This window comes from Thamnophis elegans, chromosome 9, assembly GCF_009769535.1.
Source record: "Thamnophis elegans isolate rThaEle1 chromosome 9, rThaEle1.pri, whole genome shotgun sequence".
Lineage (NCBI taxonomy): Eukaryota > Metazoa > Chordata > Lepidosauria > Squamata > Colubridae > Thamnophis > Thamnophis elegans.
In genome coordinates, this window is record NC_045549.1 from 54,623,730 (window position 1) to 54,640,113 (window position 16,384).

A 16,384-nucleotide genomic window follows, 5' to 3' on the forward strand; every position below is an offset into this window, starting at 1 on the left:
GGATATGTCCATCATGTCTGCTTTGGTGGGAAAAGTAGAAACAGTTGGATGCAAATAGCCCCTCAGTTAGTCTCACCCTGGGCCAAATAAGCTTTATAAGTCATAGCCAGCAACTTGAATTGCACCCAGAGACTCATTAGAAGTTAATGCAAGTGGTGCTATTATATATGAACATATTGTGAAATGACCAGAACTGTCTATACTGTAAATAGTATAGTACCATCACACTATGGACCAGTTGCAATTTCCAAGTGCTCTTTAAGTACAGCCTTGTGCACAGCACATTATAGTAATTCAAGTGAATGCTATATGAATTGCTGAGAATAGAACATTATTATTTATTTGTATTTTTCTTAACTAGGAATTGTACACACTGGTAATCAGAAAACTGTTCCTAAAAACAGAGACTACTGATAGTTTTTTAATAGGATACAAACAGTTACTAGTTTGATAATCAGAAAATTAGAAGTATTTTTTTTTAAAAAGAGCAGGTTAAATAAGGGTTACAAAAGGCTTTTATTGAAGTGTAACGGAATAGCTAGCTATATTTGAGAATATAGTTTTGTCTATGCCATACTTTCTTATAATGCATGAGATTTGAATGGAAGAAATTGTCTTGTATTTAAAATATCAATTTAAAAGAAACTTTAATTATTACTAGTATAGCTCCAATAAAACATACTTTTTCTTACCTGCTCTTTCATAATAATAAATTTTTAGCAGCCCTATCTTTAAAAGTCTGCAGGACAACATTTCAAAACAGCTTGAGCTTTTTAAATGGTAAAACAGGGTTGGCACCATTCTATGAATTTACCCTGTTTTCCTGAAAATAAGACCTCCCTAGATAATAAGCTAAATCAGGCTTTTGAGCACATGCGTCAAAATAAGCCCTCCCCTGAAAATAAGCCCTTCCTGAAAATATTGCGGCACAGCAACAGCCATGAGATGACCACGGTCACATCTCCTGCACCTCAAAAATAATAAGACCTCTCCAAAAATAAGGCCAAGTGCTTATTTCTGGGGTCAAAAGAAAATAAGATCCTGTCTTATTTTCAGGGAAACACGGTATTAAAAAGGTCAATTAAAAAACCTGAAGTTTGTTTGACTCCACAGTTATAACAATAATATTTTATGCTTGTTAATAGTTACTAGTGGAAGACCAGCTACCACTACTACCATTTAAATCTGTTGTACGTATCAACAGATTTTAAAATGCCCTTCCTGCTAGAAAAAGAAATATATAAAGAAAAAAATATACATAAAACACCCAAGTATATCTAGTAGTTAAGGCGCCAGGGTAGAAACCAGGAGTCTTTCTAGTCCTGCCTTAGGCGTGAAAGCCAGCAGTGGGACTTTGGAACAGTCACTCTTTCTCAGCCCAATTTCCTCACAGGGTGAGGAAAAAATAGGAAGAGGAAGGTGTATTACATGTTCTCTGCCTTGAATTATTTATAAAAAGTGGGATATAAACTAAAACAAATAAATCACAAGGGAGATGTGTTGTCTGCAAAACCTTTAGGAAATAAGAGAGAATAAATGACAAGTATAGGAATTCAGTGACAATTAAAGTAACCCCACCTCAATTTTCAAAGTCAAAACAAAGAGATAAAGTTTCAATTTTCAATTCAGTTTTTGACAGTTTTTGTAACTATTGCTAATAGGGTGTATTTTAAAGACACAGAAAGAAAGAGCTGACCTTTTCTTTATCAGAGAAACTACAATACTACCTGACATTAAGCCAATGACCAGTATGCTACAGAAAAATACCAGCCTAAAACATTTTCAAGCAAAGATTTACATAGTACCATATTTTTCAGAGTATAAGACACACTGGAGTATAAAACTCAACAAGGGTTTGAAGAGGAAAATTTAAAAAAGGTTTTTGCACTCTGCAATCCTCCCCAAAATGGTCCATTTTTTGTGAAAACAGGCCTGTTTCCCCCCCCCACCCACCCCAAAGGCCATGAATAGCCTTGAGGAAGCTTGCAGAGTGTTCCTGGGGGAGGGCAAAATGCGCAAAAAATGGCTCACTTTCGTAAAAAAGCGGGTATGGATAGCCTTTAGGAAGCTTATAGATGCTTCTGGGGTATAGGGGGTAAAATTGAGCAGAAAACAGCCCTCCCCAGCCCCCAGGAACTCCCTAAAAGCTTCCTAGAGGCTCTGCACGGCCATTTTGGTGAAGGGATTGAGTTTCGGGAGACAAAAAATGCTGTATTCAGTGTATAAGACACACCCAGATTTTCAGCCTCTTTTTTGAGGTAAAAAGGTGCATCTTATACTCTGAAAAATACAGTAATTGTCTCAGCCTGTCAAAGTATTCAATTTATGGGAGTTAGCTAGAGCCATACTAGATTTCTTTTTCAATCTAGCCTTGTCAGTTGAACTTGATAAAGCAGTGATAACTAGTAATTTGCACAACCATTTGACAGGTCTGTAAAATTAGTAAGAGTGGAACAAATGAAAATAATTTCATCAATGATGGCAGCGCACTGCCTCAAAGCTTTTAGAGGGTACTAACATTACAGAATATTTCTGTATTAAACTGGAAATTAAAATACTAATATAAACATAACTCACGTGTAAAGCCAGAGAACGTGGATAGAAACTGGTTCCTAAATCAGCTTTTAAGTTGAATAGTACAGTTAAATTGGTTTGTGTATAATTACATTGACCTCCGTGGGTTTTACTATTATTTTATTTATATGCTATGGATGTCATTATAAAAAGGTACTCTCACACACAATTATTCAAAAAATGTTTTCTCCACCATGTCTTTGGATCGGAGAAGCAGATGACTTTGCTCAACAACTCTATCCAACTAGTTTAGGGGTGGAACATGTGGAGTTATGTGGAAGGAACAGCATGCAGTGCTCTTATCTTCTCAGGCTTGCTCTTCATATAGTAACCATATTTAAAGAGAAGTAATGCAAACAGTGTAAAACTTACATCTTTTAATCATATGACTGCTAATGTCCCCCCTCCACCCAAGTATCTTAAATTTATTTATTTTAGTATATGACATCTACAGAGTTCATGCAATCACAAATTTAGTTTAAATAAAGTGTCAACTAATACACAGTGCTGTGCAAAAGTGTTAAGGCAGTTGTCCAAAAATGCTATAAATTAAGAATGCTTTCAGAAATAGAAATGTTAATAGTTTATTTTTATCAAGTAACAAAATGGAAATTAAATGAGCAGAAGAGAAATCCACATCAATATTTGTGGTGACCACCCTTTGCCTTCAAAACAGCACAAAGTCAGTGTTCTAACCTAGGCTTCCTGAGACAGTACAAAGCACATGCTTAGTCCCCAAAACCCTCTTTTTATTTCAACAGCTGTGAATTATGTTCATTCACAGCCCACAATGAGTCGCAAACAGTTTGTAAAGAGTCTGACAGAAGTCTGCCAAAGTCTTTTGGGATAAGGCTGATAAGCACCGACCTTTATCTCCCTTGAAACTCTGCCAAAGACCTAATTGCCAATTAGCTTTGCAAGGCCACATGGAGTACAGAGTCAAAATGGAGCTTCAGAATTTAAGCCGAACAGAATAAACAAAGTTGATTCCTGCAGAGCCTCACATACCTTTGCTCCTCCTTTATGTCTTATGGGAGGGGCCAATCATCTCCAAGTCTTACTTCTGAGTCACCCCTTTTTTCTTAACTGTTCTTTCCTTCTGGCAGCTGTGCGCACTGGGAACAAGCTCCCCCTGTTTTTCTTCCTCGCTGATGTCCAACTTTGGAGGCAGCACATAACTCCCAGATGGCCCTTGCCCCCTCTCTGCCTCTGACACAGAGCCCTCATCTGAGCCTTCCCCAGAGTCCAGGACTGGCCCATGTTCCTCCCCATCCTTCTCACTGTCTGACTCTGCTGCCAGCTCCACAGGCTGCCGGTAAACTACAACAGCCAGTGATTTTGTAGGATTAGAGTCAGGTGTATAATTAAACATTATATCAAGCAGGTGCTAATGATCATATATTTTATATGTAGGTTGAAATACAATCATTAACTGAAACAGAAACAGCTATGTAAGAGGTTTTATATTGGGTGAGGAGCAGTCAAACACTTTGTGAGCTTGTGGAAGACAGCTTCATGTCACTGGTCATACACCATGGCAAAACAGCACAGGAACAAGACAAAAGAGAGATATATTGCATCAGCAAGGCTTCTCCCAGGCAAACATTTCAAAGCAGCCAGGGATTTCAAGATGTTCTGTTCAAGCTCTTTTGAAAAAGCACAAAGAAATGGACAATGTTGAGGACCATAGATGCAGTGGTCAAGGAAACAATGCAGCAGATGAAAGACACATCATGCATGTTTCCCTTTGATATCTGAAGATGGCTATCAGTATCATCAGCACAGAACTGGTGAAAACCAATGGGGCTCAGGTACAACCATGTACTGTCTGGAGAAGTCTGGCCAGAAGAGCTGAGGTGGCGCAGTGGTTAGGGTGCAGTACTGCAGGCCGCTTCAGCTGACTGTTATCCGCAGTTCAGCGGTTCAAATCTCACTGGCTCAAGATTGACTCAGCCTTCCATCCTTCCGAGGTGGGTGAAATGAGGACCCAGACTGTGGGGGCAATATGCTGACTCTGTAAACTGCTTAGAGAGGGCTGAAAGCCCTATGAAGCAGTATATAAGTCTAACTGCTATTGCTATTGCTAAATGGTCTTCATGAAATAATTGTGGCCAAAATGCCATACCTCTGACATGGAAACAAGGCTATGTGTCTCAGTTATGCATGGAATATAGGAATTAGGGTGAAAGAAAAATAGCATCAGGGGCCCTGGACTGATGAATCAAAATTTGAACTATTTCAGTGGTTACCAAACTTGGCAACTTTAAGACTTGTGGACTTCAACTCCCAGAGTTCTCCAGCCAGAAGAGCTAGCTGGAGAATTCTGGGAGTTGAAGTCCACAAGTCTTAAAGTTTGGGAACCACTGAACTATTTGGTTGTAGCAGGAGGAAGTTTGTTTGCCAAAGTGCTAGAGAGATGTAAAATAATGAGTGTCTGCAGACAACAGTATGATGGAGGCTCCTTGCAAGCTTGGGGCTGTATTTCTGCAAATGGAGTTGGTGAGGATCAATGGTGTCCTTAATGCTGAGAAATATAGGCAGCTAATTATTTGTCATGACAGGGATGTGTGCATTTGGTCCCAAATTTATTCTATAGTATGACAAAAACCCTAAACATATAACCTTCATCAAAATATTGTACATAGGACTGAAGAAGCCAAGTTTGCACAATATTTTTGATCCACCTAATATCAAACAGCTTTTTATTATAACATATAAAATGAAATAAACCAGAACATAATACCAGAACAAGAAAAGACCTTTGATTTGTGGTTTTTATTCCAGTTAGAAGTTATCCTACAAATTCAGGCTTTGTCTGAGAATGACAGTGCCCTTGGCAAGCCACAGAAGCTAAAACTAAGGAAACTTTCTTCTCATGGAGAACAATTCACCAGTGGAATGGCTTGTCTTCAAAGTTGTGGGTGCTTCATCACTGGATGCTTTTAAGAAGAGACTTGACAGCCAATGGTCTGAAGTGGTATAGAGTCTCTTGCTTGAGTAGGGGGTTGGATTAAAAGACTTCCAAGGGCTCTTCCAATTCTATTATTCTGTACTGGAAGAGCAGGAACCAAATTAATGCTCCCATTAAGTCAGCACTGATAACACCTTATTTCTGGGGTCTTTTAAGAAATGTCATGGCCATCTGGCTATCAGTTGGCAAAAAATCAAATTTGCAAGAATAGTTCAACAAACACAATAAGATAAAGTGGCATTCAGCTTCATCATGTCTCAAATGATTTTTTCATACTGTTTCCTTTGGCACAGTTTTGAACAGAAGTAGAAATCAGGCTAGCCTTTCAGAGCAAAAGCTATTATGTACTCCTTTTTTATCATGCCAAAATTGCCAAACATGCAATAGAATGCTACTTCAATGCTCTATAATTAGTTATTAAAATTCCATATAACTAGAAGCACTCTTGGCCAAAAGGAACTGCTGTAGATAATTTCAGGTGATTTGAATTAATTTTCCCAGCCAAAACCAAGATATTTAAAATTGATGGATCAGATAAAATGCTGTTAATTTGTTCCATTGATCATTTGAAAGTGATAGAGATTAGTACATAGCTTTTCAAAGTTTCATGCTTTCTCTTCTTGAAAGAACATTTGATGTATTAAAAATTACATAAGCATCTTAAAAACTGAAAATAAAAACTTTTATCAGTCTTTCTCAATCTGGTACTTTTCCAACTTCCAGAATTGTTGCTGAAATTCTGGAAATTTAAGTACCAGAATGTGAAGAAAATGCCTGAAAGACTGAGACACTTAAACACACACACAAACAAACATAACTCAGTATAAATAAATGTTATATTGAGTTCTTCCGTGTATAATCCAGAAGTAAAGTTTTCGAAGCAAGTTCTATTGGAGAAACATAAAAACAGAGCTCTGTTCTTGTTCAGTTCACATTCATATTATAGGTTTTATGCTCCAAGGTGCTTGACCACTTGATATTTTCACTTAGCAATTAATAAGAATTACTTAAATAAAACTAGCATTATTTGTCTAACTTGCAACAAAACCAAACCCTCACAATCCTGCTCTAAATATTCTGATCAGTCTTCTCTCACAACAATTTTACATCATCTGTGGTATAAGAATCAACACAAGCTCCACTGTTATCATGCAGGCTAGGACTGAAATTATTTTTCAACTTGTGTTGCTGCTGTTATAATAATTCTCCTCATCTATTCTTTTCACGTGACAGTTAAAAGTGACTATGCAAATGGTTTAGGACTGGTATAATTTTCTTCTGTTTAAAAAAGTCTGCCATCAATCTGCTCCCAACATACTTCAATGAGACTTATAATTATGGCATGATTGGTGCTCTGCCAGTATGACATATCATTAAGAAACAAGAGCAGGATAAGATACAGAGAGAATTGGCTTCATGGAGCAGTACTGGGTGGAAGCATGCCCAGCCATTTCATAACTCAGCATCTGTAGATTTGGCCCTAATCTTTCTTGACTGCTGAATGCATAAGAGCTTTGCTGGTTTTACATAAGAAAATAAAGGATAAAGTAGAATCAAGTATATGGAGAAGTACATGGAAAGTAAGAATTCTGGGCCAACAATCAGAGCTGGTTATGTTTGAATGAAAGTTGAATACTTTCATTTAAGTTGCTTGTGTATATTTACTTGTAAGTAGTCAATCACCAGATATTTTCCATGACTGTCCATTAATGTGTATCCATGTGTCTGTCCTGACTACTCTGTATTCAACTTCCTGAAAACTGTGGCCATTTGTTTGGCTCTGCTCTGATTATTGTACCTTGGATGTCAAGAAGGAATATTTCAAATCTCGGGATGGACTGGATTAAGACTCTATTTATTCAGTTTGACTGTGAGTATCTGTTGTAGCCTGTTGGCCGCCAGCCGCTCCAGCAGCTGAATCAGAGAAGGAGGCGGCATGGGAGTCAGGGTCAGCATCAAGGCAACCTGAGAGCTCTGAAGGAGAAGAGGGAATGGAAGTGGCAGAGAAAGATGCCATCGGTCATCCCTCAGATGAAGAGTCAACAGCCCCCAGGTCTGGAGGTGGCTGATGAGGAAGAGGAGGAACAGCTGTGTCTAGTGCCTGACACACAGATTTGCAGAAGGCAGAGGACAGGAGAACAATGGAAATCCATGGGCCAATACTTGGGAAGGAAGAGTTACCACTGCTAGCAAAGCCCCACCCTAGCTCTGGGGATAACATTCAGGGGGCGGAGATGAATAGATGTGGCAGAAACTATTCATCTCCCAGCTGGTTAGATTTGTTAGCCTGCGATGAGAGAGAAACCTTTTGCCAGGACTGCTGGCACTCCTAATAAAGGAATCTTTGAGTTAACTTCAGAGGGTTTGTCATGTTTGAGGAGCTAGGTCAGAATAGTATCTCTACAAATTTCAATCTCCCAGAATCTAACAACTTTTCTGAAAAATCTGGACTAAAAAAAAAGCAGAGATACTGGTTTTGATTTGTGCCATTACTTTGGCAAGATTTTGGGGAAATACTGTCCTCCTGAAATCAAACAACAGCAGTCCAACAACATCTGATTCAAATCTATTTAAACATATTCATCATCTAGATTACAGGAAAATGTCACAGGAATTTTCTACATTTATCTGTCCATAAATTTACTTTTATTTCTAAAGACAGGTCAATGCAGAAAATTCAGTGGATCGTGTGACACTTTTCTAGTAATCTAGGTATTGGATAATTTGAAAGATATTTGAGACAGATCACACCTTGAAGTACAAATCAAATCAATTGGACATCAAAATAATAGCTTCTTAGACTTCCTGGGCAATTATTAGGCATATAATAAACATACTTGATTAATGTGTATTTTTTGTTTATCAATCCAAAGTAGAACTTTATATATTTCAACCCAGTAAAAGATAGGCTTGAGCTGCTACTAGTATTTCCTATATTCTTCCATTAACATATGTGAACAAAAATTTCACAATTCCCTTGTATTAGATAGCAAAGCACTGTCTGCAATAAAAATAAGAAAACAGTGTCTTTTCTTATTCATTTTAAAAACTGTAAATAGAAGAAGAAACCTCTAACATTATCAGCTTTATATCATTTCTCATCTTCCATTGATTCAGATTCTTCTATGTAAGAAAGTAAGTACAAAGATATTAAGTGAAAGTAATAATAATCAAACTTAGTGTACCTACTTAGGATGTCGAATGTCTGGCAGTGATCGTTCCAAGGCTATATTGTTGCTTACAAAAATATTGAAACCATTTTCCCGATAAGCAGAATCATCACTGTCTTCTTCTGTGACAGGATATGGCTTTCCTTGTTCACCTTTCCCTGAAATGGTATTAAATCAAAATGTGATCAGGGATGAACAAGATCTCAGAAACAGTTAGCAGTTTTTCCGTAAATTAAAAGTCTGTGCCAAGTCAAACATAAACTTGTGTGTGTGTGTGTGTGTGTGTGTGTGTGTGTGTGTGTGTATTTGTGTAAACATTACATACACACATACTAATGGATAGAAAAAACAACAGAATTTTGGTGTAATCTCTGTTTTATTGCAGTTGTTGAAATTACAAGGAGTGTCAAACTCACATTGTCAACAGTGGCGTCACGTGACATATCAGGACCTTTGCTAAACCAGGCATGGGCGTGGCCAGCGTGCAATGCATCAGGCCTGAGGCCCAGGCGTTTGACAGCCTGAAATATACTGTACGGTATTGTAAAGCCAGAAGTTAAGTTCCTTGAGAAAAGCTTTGCTCCAGTAATTATCAATATTAATCCCTAACTGTAAAGCTGGAACTCTTATTTTTGTATTTAATGGTATAGAATTTTAAAAGAGTCAGAATGAACTAACCATTTATATGAATCCAGGATAAGTAAAAAAATGGATTTGAACATAACATAAGCATACTTTACTTTTTATTTTGGATTTTTTTTCTTTTTTTCAATCATGTCCGAGACTGACTGGACCAGTTCCTGCATCTTCCTTAGTAATGTTTTTTTTGGAAAAGGTTTGATGTTGCCTTTTTACGAGAGCTGAGAGAGAGCAACCGGGCTAAGATCACCTAGCTAGTTTTGTGCCTAAGATGGGACTAGAACTCATGGACCCCTAGTTACTAGCATCATGACAATCCAATGAACTTCACTGATGCCTAGTATATCAATGTTGAGCCTATTCTTAATACTATTTCTTATTTAATTGCTCTCTGATTAAATATAATAGGTCTGACCTCCAAAGTTGGTCTGTCTTCACCTAAAAACCCAATTGGAATTATTTTGCAATTAAATGTGATAAATCCATTCCCGAATCATCTTCAATCTTCTTACGGAAAACCCATTTATCAATTTTCACTCCCTCAGATTTCTGTTATAAGAATTGAGGTTTGAACTTCTATTGCTGTAAAGGTCATATTTCTTTCCAATGAATCTACTGCTTTCAGATCACATTCCTTTGGTGAGTCTAATTTATCTATAGTTAGATGCATCTGAATATTTTCACAACCAGTGTCATTTTATCAAACTTTTTTAAAAAAGCTTTCACATGTGTTGAATATTATCAAATAGTATTTTTTTAAATATCAGCCACTTTTGCTTGTCTGTAATCTAATACATTGGTGCTCTGTGTACTGGCAATGATAGGTAAAAGAATATAAGAACCCTCAAAATGTAAAACAGCTTTAAAAAACAGTGCAAATATTTCATGGATATTTTGATCCAAAATTAAAAGATTAAAAAATAAGTTCCAAACATTTTACAAATTATTAAATTGTAAAAGTCCTGTAGTGAGAGTACAATATAAATGTAAATCAAATGGAAACACTTTCACTATATCAGAATATATGATGTTTTCCTTATGAAATAGCAAAAGTTATTCAGAACAACTTTTCCAAATAAAGGGGAAAGAGAAAAAAAAAAGAACAGATAATGTCCACCATGGTTAAAATAAATCAGTATTCACTAGCTCAGTGACGTGCGGTGAGGTTTATGGCTGGTGAGGCACTGACACAAATTTTTTAGACTTGTGGACTTCAATTCCCAGAATTCCACAGCCAGGCATGCTCAGTTCCGATTTAAAGCGACAGCATTTATTTTTCCCCTTTGCGAAATAAGTTTCCTTCTTTCTTTTTCTTTTTCTTCTCCCTCCCTCCCCCCTCACAAACACAAATACACACACACACACACACACACACACACACTTGGATTGGAGGGAGTCAAGGAGACCACAGGAAGAGGCAGGAAGCCAGTCAAAGAGCCATACTGGAGCACACACACTTTCCCCCAGCCCTGGAAGGATCCAGCCCAGCTTCATTGATTACAGGTTTGAAAAGACAACATGGGTCTGCCTGCAATCAAACTACACTTGGGAAGGGAGAGCACTTCCCTCCAGCCTTTGCCCAAAGCCCCGGACCAGGAGGATGAAGTTTGAATTCTTCCCCCTCCCTCCAACCTACACGTACCTTTTCCAGCTGTTTCAGAGAGGATTTCAACTCTGCTCTTGCCTGCCATCATGAAAAGAAAAGAAAAAATGTAAAAGGAAAAAGGCAAGAGCTGAGGTCAGGCTGAGCTAGTTGGTGCCAGAGTCACCATGGATGACTCTGCTTAACTGTTTAAAAAAGCCTCTAAAAAATCACCCTCTACAGGAGGTGCCTTATCTAAGTCAGGAATTTTTCAGCTTTTAACCCTTGCTTAACTCTGTTCGAGTGATCATAAAACGCCTAAAGTCAGACTAGATGAGGCACGTCGTTCTCCTGCCTTCTCCTGTAGAGGGCGCTTTTTTAGAGGCTTTTTTAAACAGTTAAGCACTAAGCAGAGTCATCCACGGTGACTCTGGCAGCAACTAGCTCAGCCTGACCTCAGCTCTTCCCTTTTTCCTTTTACATTTTTTTCTTTTCATGATGACAGTGGTGAGGGTCTGCCTCCCCTGACTGCACGTCACTACACCAACTTTTAAAGATAAAAAACAAAATAAAAAAAGCTTTGAAAAATGAAACCCAGGCATGCTTAAGAAAACAAACTGCTGAAAGGAAAGATGGATGCCCATGACTTTCCAACTGCTCCCAAAGGGAAATGGAATCTTCAACTTTCCCCTTCCCAGGTGGGTCCATGACTGTCCAAAAGCTGTCTTAAGTGCTCCCTTAGCATTTAACTGTTTCTAAGTTCTTCCATTCAACTTCAGGAACAGCACTGCCAAAGAACCAAGTTTGGCAGCAAAATTGGAAGATTGTTGGCAGGAAAAAGAACAGTTCCTACCATTCTTGAGAAGGAGTTCATTTGATTGTTGTTTCTGAGTGTCAGACCTTTGAGATTAGCAAGGTCAATAAAGAGGGAAATGCTAGGAATGCTTTTAATTGTGGTAATTGTGATAGCAAAATCTTGAAAACTGTTGGAAGTTTCTCTCAGATCCATCTTATATAAGGCAACATTAAATCAGACTTAATTTGACCATCTTTCTCATTCTTTTCTTTTTCTCAGGACTGAATAATGTTTTCTTGAAGCTACCCCAACTATCCTATGCATACTCCATAAAATATTATACATCTCTTCCCATAAGCTTTCTATTGTGAAAATAATATATATGGCATACTCAGTGGAAAATTTGCAGTGGTCACTTGAACAGCTATCCATAAAGGGTTGAATCAAAAGGTGCATGTCAACTGCAGGAAATCAGAAGTCCAGGCAGTTCAAATTAATATATAGGTTTATTTGTTGCTATAAGAATTTGAATCTAAGCCAAAGGGAGTTGGCAGTAGATAGGAGTGTATGGAATTCAAGGTGAACTGGACTTAGAGCTCATGTGAGCACAAAGGGACTTGAGACTGATGACACTTTTGACCCCTCCCATGGGCTCAGCTTCCTGTTCCAGAATTATTAAATATGTCTATCTGCTGTCTCAACTTCCCATACATTTTTATATTCCTGACATTGTGTCAATTTTATAAGAAATGGTGTTACCTCCAAGTATGAAAGCAACATTTTCCCCCCCAAAAATTGGGAAATTGTTTACTCTGCTAAACAAATAATTCCCTCACCACTGTCAAACTATTCACTAAGGCTTCATTACTATTACTATTAGTCTTCTTATTGTTCCTATCACCCATCTCATCACACTTATGACTGCAGGACTGTAACTTTGTTGCTTGTATCCTTACGATTTATATTGATATTGATTTTTTCTGATTGCTTATTTGTACCCTATGACTATCATTAAGTGCTGTACCTTATGATTCTTGATGAATGTATCTTGTCTTTTTATATACACTGAGCATATGCCCCAAAGATAAATTCCTTGTGTGTCCAATCACACTTGGCCAATAAACAATTCTATTCTATTCTATTCTATTCTTATTCTATTCTAACATACATATTTGTTACTATTCTGCAAGGGAATATCAGAATGTCATTTTATAATTCAACATGATACAACATGATATCAGAGAGAAGAGAAAAATAAATGCTGAAGTGACTCAAGTGATAATTTTATTCTCAATAAGTTAGGCTCCCTGAAATTAAACACAGTAATAATGTCATAGTGTAGGACAGAACATCCTAATAAAATTCCTTATGCCATATCAGATGACTGGTCCATCTCTTATACTATCAACACTGATTCAAAATGTGGGATGCATTCATTTTGGAGATTCAGATAATTGAACCTCAGACCTTTTGTTTGCCAGACAAATGCTGTGCTATTGAATTACAGTAGAAGTACCTGAAGCACAGCAAAGAAGAGAGAAGGAAAGATTCTTGTCTTAAAAAAAACCCCAAGAATTAGTGAGCCAAGAAAAGGAACATTATTCCCTCAAGCTGGTACAGGTGTATAATAGCATAAAAATATCAGGCTATCAGACAAATCAGTACCATTACCAGGTATGCTAATTATCAAGTTAATTGTTCAGAATAAAATCCTACAAAACAAACAATTCCCCTCCCAAATTTCCTTTAACCTACAATATTCCCCACATAATGATATTCAAGTAAAGTATAAAAATTTCCATGTAGTAATTAGAGACACGAGGGACGGTGAGATAGAAGGAGGAGAAAGCTGGAGGGGCTATCAGAATGCTTTTTTTACAATGTGTGTCCTTTTTAATTTTTTTTCTCAAAATCATTCAAGTGCTGATGTCTTTGTGAACACAAACACACACACAAACACACTTTCCTTTTTCTTGTTAGCTTGTATCTTATATTTAACCTTAAAAAAAATAAACAGACAGACCCATTGTACAATCAGGGAGTTTTTGTCTGATGAATGAGGAAGGCAGGCAGGACTAGGAGGGCTTTTGATCAGTTTCAGATTATGTACCAGTTGCTCCCACTTTGGGCTCCAAGGTCCTACGCTCATCACTCACCCGGGGGAGGGCCTTCTCTGTGGCTGCTCCGGCCCTCTGGAATGATCTCCCCATGGAGATCCGGACCCTCACCATCCTTCCGGCTTTCTGCAAAGCCACTAAGACCTGGCTGTTTCGGCAGGCCTGGGGCTGATGAGTTCCCAGCCCCACTTGAATTATTGCGAATGATGTTGTGTTTTAATTTGCTTGTCTTTTTGTTTTTGTGCGTACTCCTCTTCCCCTCTGTTTGTTATCCGCCCTGAGTCCCTCGGGAATAGGGCGGCATACAAATTGAATAAACATAAACATAAACAACACGATTCTACATGGATTATTGTAACACGTCTATATAGGGCTGCCCTTGTCAAACATCTGGTAATTTCACATGCTGCAAAATGTGGCAGTATTGGCAGTTATGTGCACCTCTCCTCCACAAGCTAGATTGGCCACCAGTTTACTTCAGGATTCAAGAAGCTGGCAATGACGTATAAAATCCTGAATTGCATGGGACCTATTTGAACTTGCTGACTTTCCAGAAGGAGCTAAAAACATGGCTTTGCCATCTATATGTGAATCCAGTAATGTAGATATGGAATCTGTAAGGTAGTTAGGAAAAAAGTGACTCTGCTGTTCCACAAATTATGGTTTTATAATTTAATTATAGTTTAACTGGTTTTGATGCTTGCAATGCTTTTTGTTGTTACGTTTTCTTGACTATCATTGTGATCTTTTTCAACCTTGTTTACCAATTAGAGTCACATATGTGACATGGGCGACTATCGAATACATAAATAAATAAAGCAAGTGCAACATGCAACCATGCATCATGATATAGCAATAGCAATAACACTTATATATGCTTTACAGTGCTTTACAGCCCTCTCTAAGCAGTTTACAGAATCAGCCTATTGCCCCAACAATTTGGGTCCTCATTTTACCACCTCAGAAGGATGGAAGCCTGAGTCAACCTTGAACTTGGTGAGATTTGAACTGACAAATTGAAGGCAGCAGGCAGTAGAAGTAGCCTGCAGTACTGCACTCTAACCACTGTGCCACAGTGGCTCACAATATGATTAATGAATAACAAATATTAATGAATAACATAATTTAGAATTATTATAATTAATTAATGTTTCATCTTGATAATTATGCATTGTAATCCTATATATGTGTAGAAAATAAGTTTCCACTGCATTTAATACGATTTAACCTCATCTACATACAACATTTAGATTGAATTTAAATTATTTTAAAATTATTTTTTTTAAAATAATTAATTAAATTATTTACATTAAATTATTTAACACAAATGTAAGTTAAATACATTTAATTTCAGGGTAACCACAAAATTACTGTGTAAACTGCTGATTAATCAACTGTTTTGAACTCAGCAACTAACTGGTCTATTACATTAAAATAAAGATGTATATACACATTTTTTCCAAAAGAATTATTATGGGGAGATAACTAAACACACTGGAGAAATTCAACTTTTGACTTTATGACAGGATTTGGCTGGATTTATATATGTAATTTCATTATGGTAATGGTGAGATTTATACTAGTTTTAGGAGTGTTGTAACTATATAACAGACATTGCCATTTGGGTATTTTTTGTGTGTCTATAATGGAAAGAAAAGTATAACATAAATCAATATTAACCTTTAAAAACAATTTAGCACTTACGGTATTTATGTTTCAACAGACATAATGAAAGTTCAAGTACATGTTTTAAAATAAGAAAGACTTAATGCATAAAGACCTACAATATAGTTTGTCCAATATATGTCTGAAGTGTACAGTGAGAGATAAGGAAGCCTGAATGGTCTTATGAAATTATAAGAGTTCACCATATAAAGGGCTTTTATTTCAGCAGCTAACTGAAATGAAATGAATTCCAGCCAAGGGATGCACAGTACATCTTCTATTTAGCCCAGCTGTTTATTGCCCAATGACACAACTGCTCAAATACCATTTTCCACGTAATGTAAGAAGAACCTGGCACTTGGTAATCTCCCAGAGCCAAGTCTTATGAATTGCAAAGAAATAAGTGTCTGAAAAGGTACTTCTCAACCGTCATATTAAAAATAGTTGTATTTTGAGTAACTCCCTGGCTGGTATGTTTAGAAGAAAGGAATTCACCACAAGCTTGGATAATCAGAACATTTCACCTTAAGAAGGAAGCAATACTTAACAAAAACATGCTGCAAGGATGTTCTATAAGGGAATTGTGTGTGTGCATCATCTATCTATCTATCTATCTATCTATCTATCTATCTATCTATCTATCTATCTATCATCTATCTATTCCCCTTTCTTAGACTGTTGATTGTAAAGGAGGAAAGCAGAACTTATTAAAAATTATTAAAATAAAAATATGTAACATATCAAAGGCAATAATAACCTTTAGGCTGCTTTCTTCATGCAAACATTGCCATTATATCAGTCTTTTTGTCTGTCTGCTTGCCTGCTTGCCCGACTGCCTGTGGTAAAATTTGAAAAACTGAAAAATTATCC

The 16,384-nt window shown here is 37.1% G+C and overlaps 1 protein-coding gene across 1 annotated transcript in view; it reads right to left on the reverse strand.

Annotated features, from left to right (window-relative positions):
• Window positions 1-16,384, reverse strand: part of LOC116513248 (polypeptide N-acetylgalactosaminyltransferase-like 6) — a 609,679-nt gene that overhangs the window by 328,681 nt on the left and 264,614 nt on the right. The window contains exon 3 of the mRNA XM_032224240.1: window positions 8,735-8,873. Coding sequence (XP_032080131.1) covers window positions 8,735-8,873 — 139 coding nt within the window. The remainder of the gene's footprint in view (window positions 1-8,734; window positions 8,874-16,384) is intronic.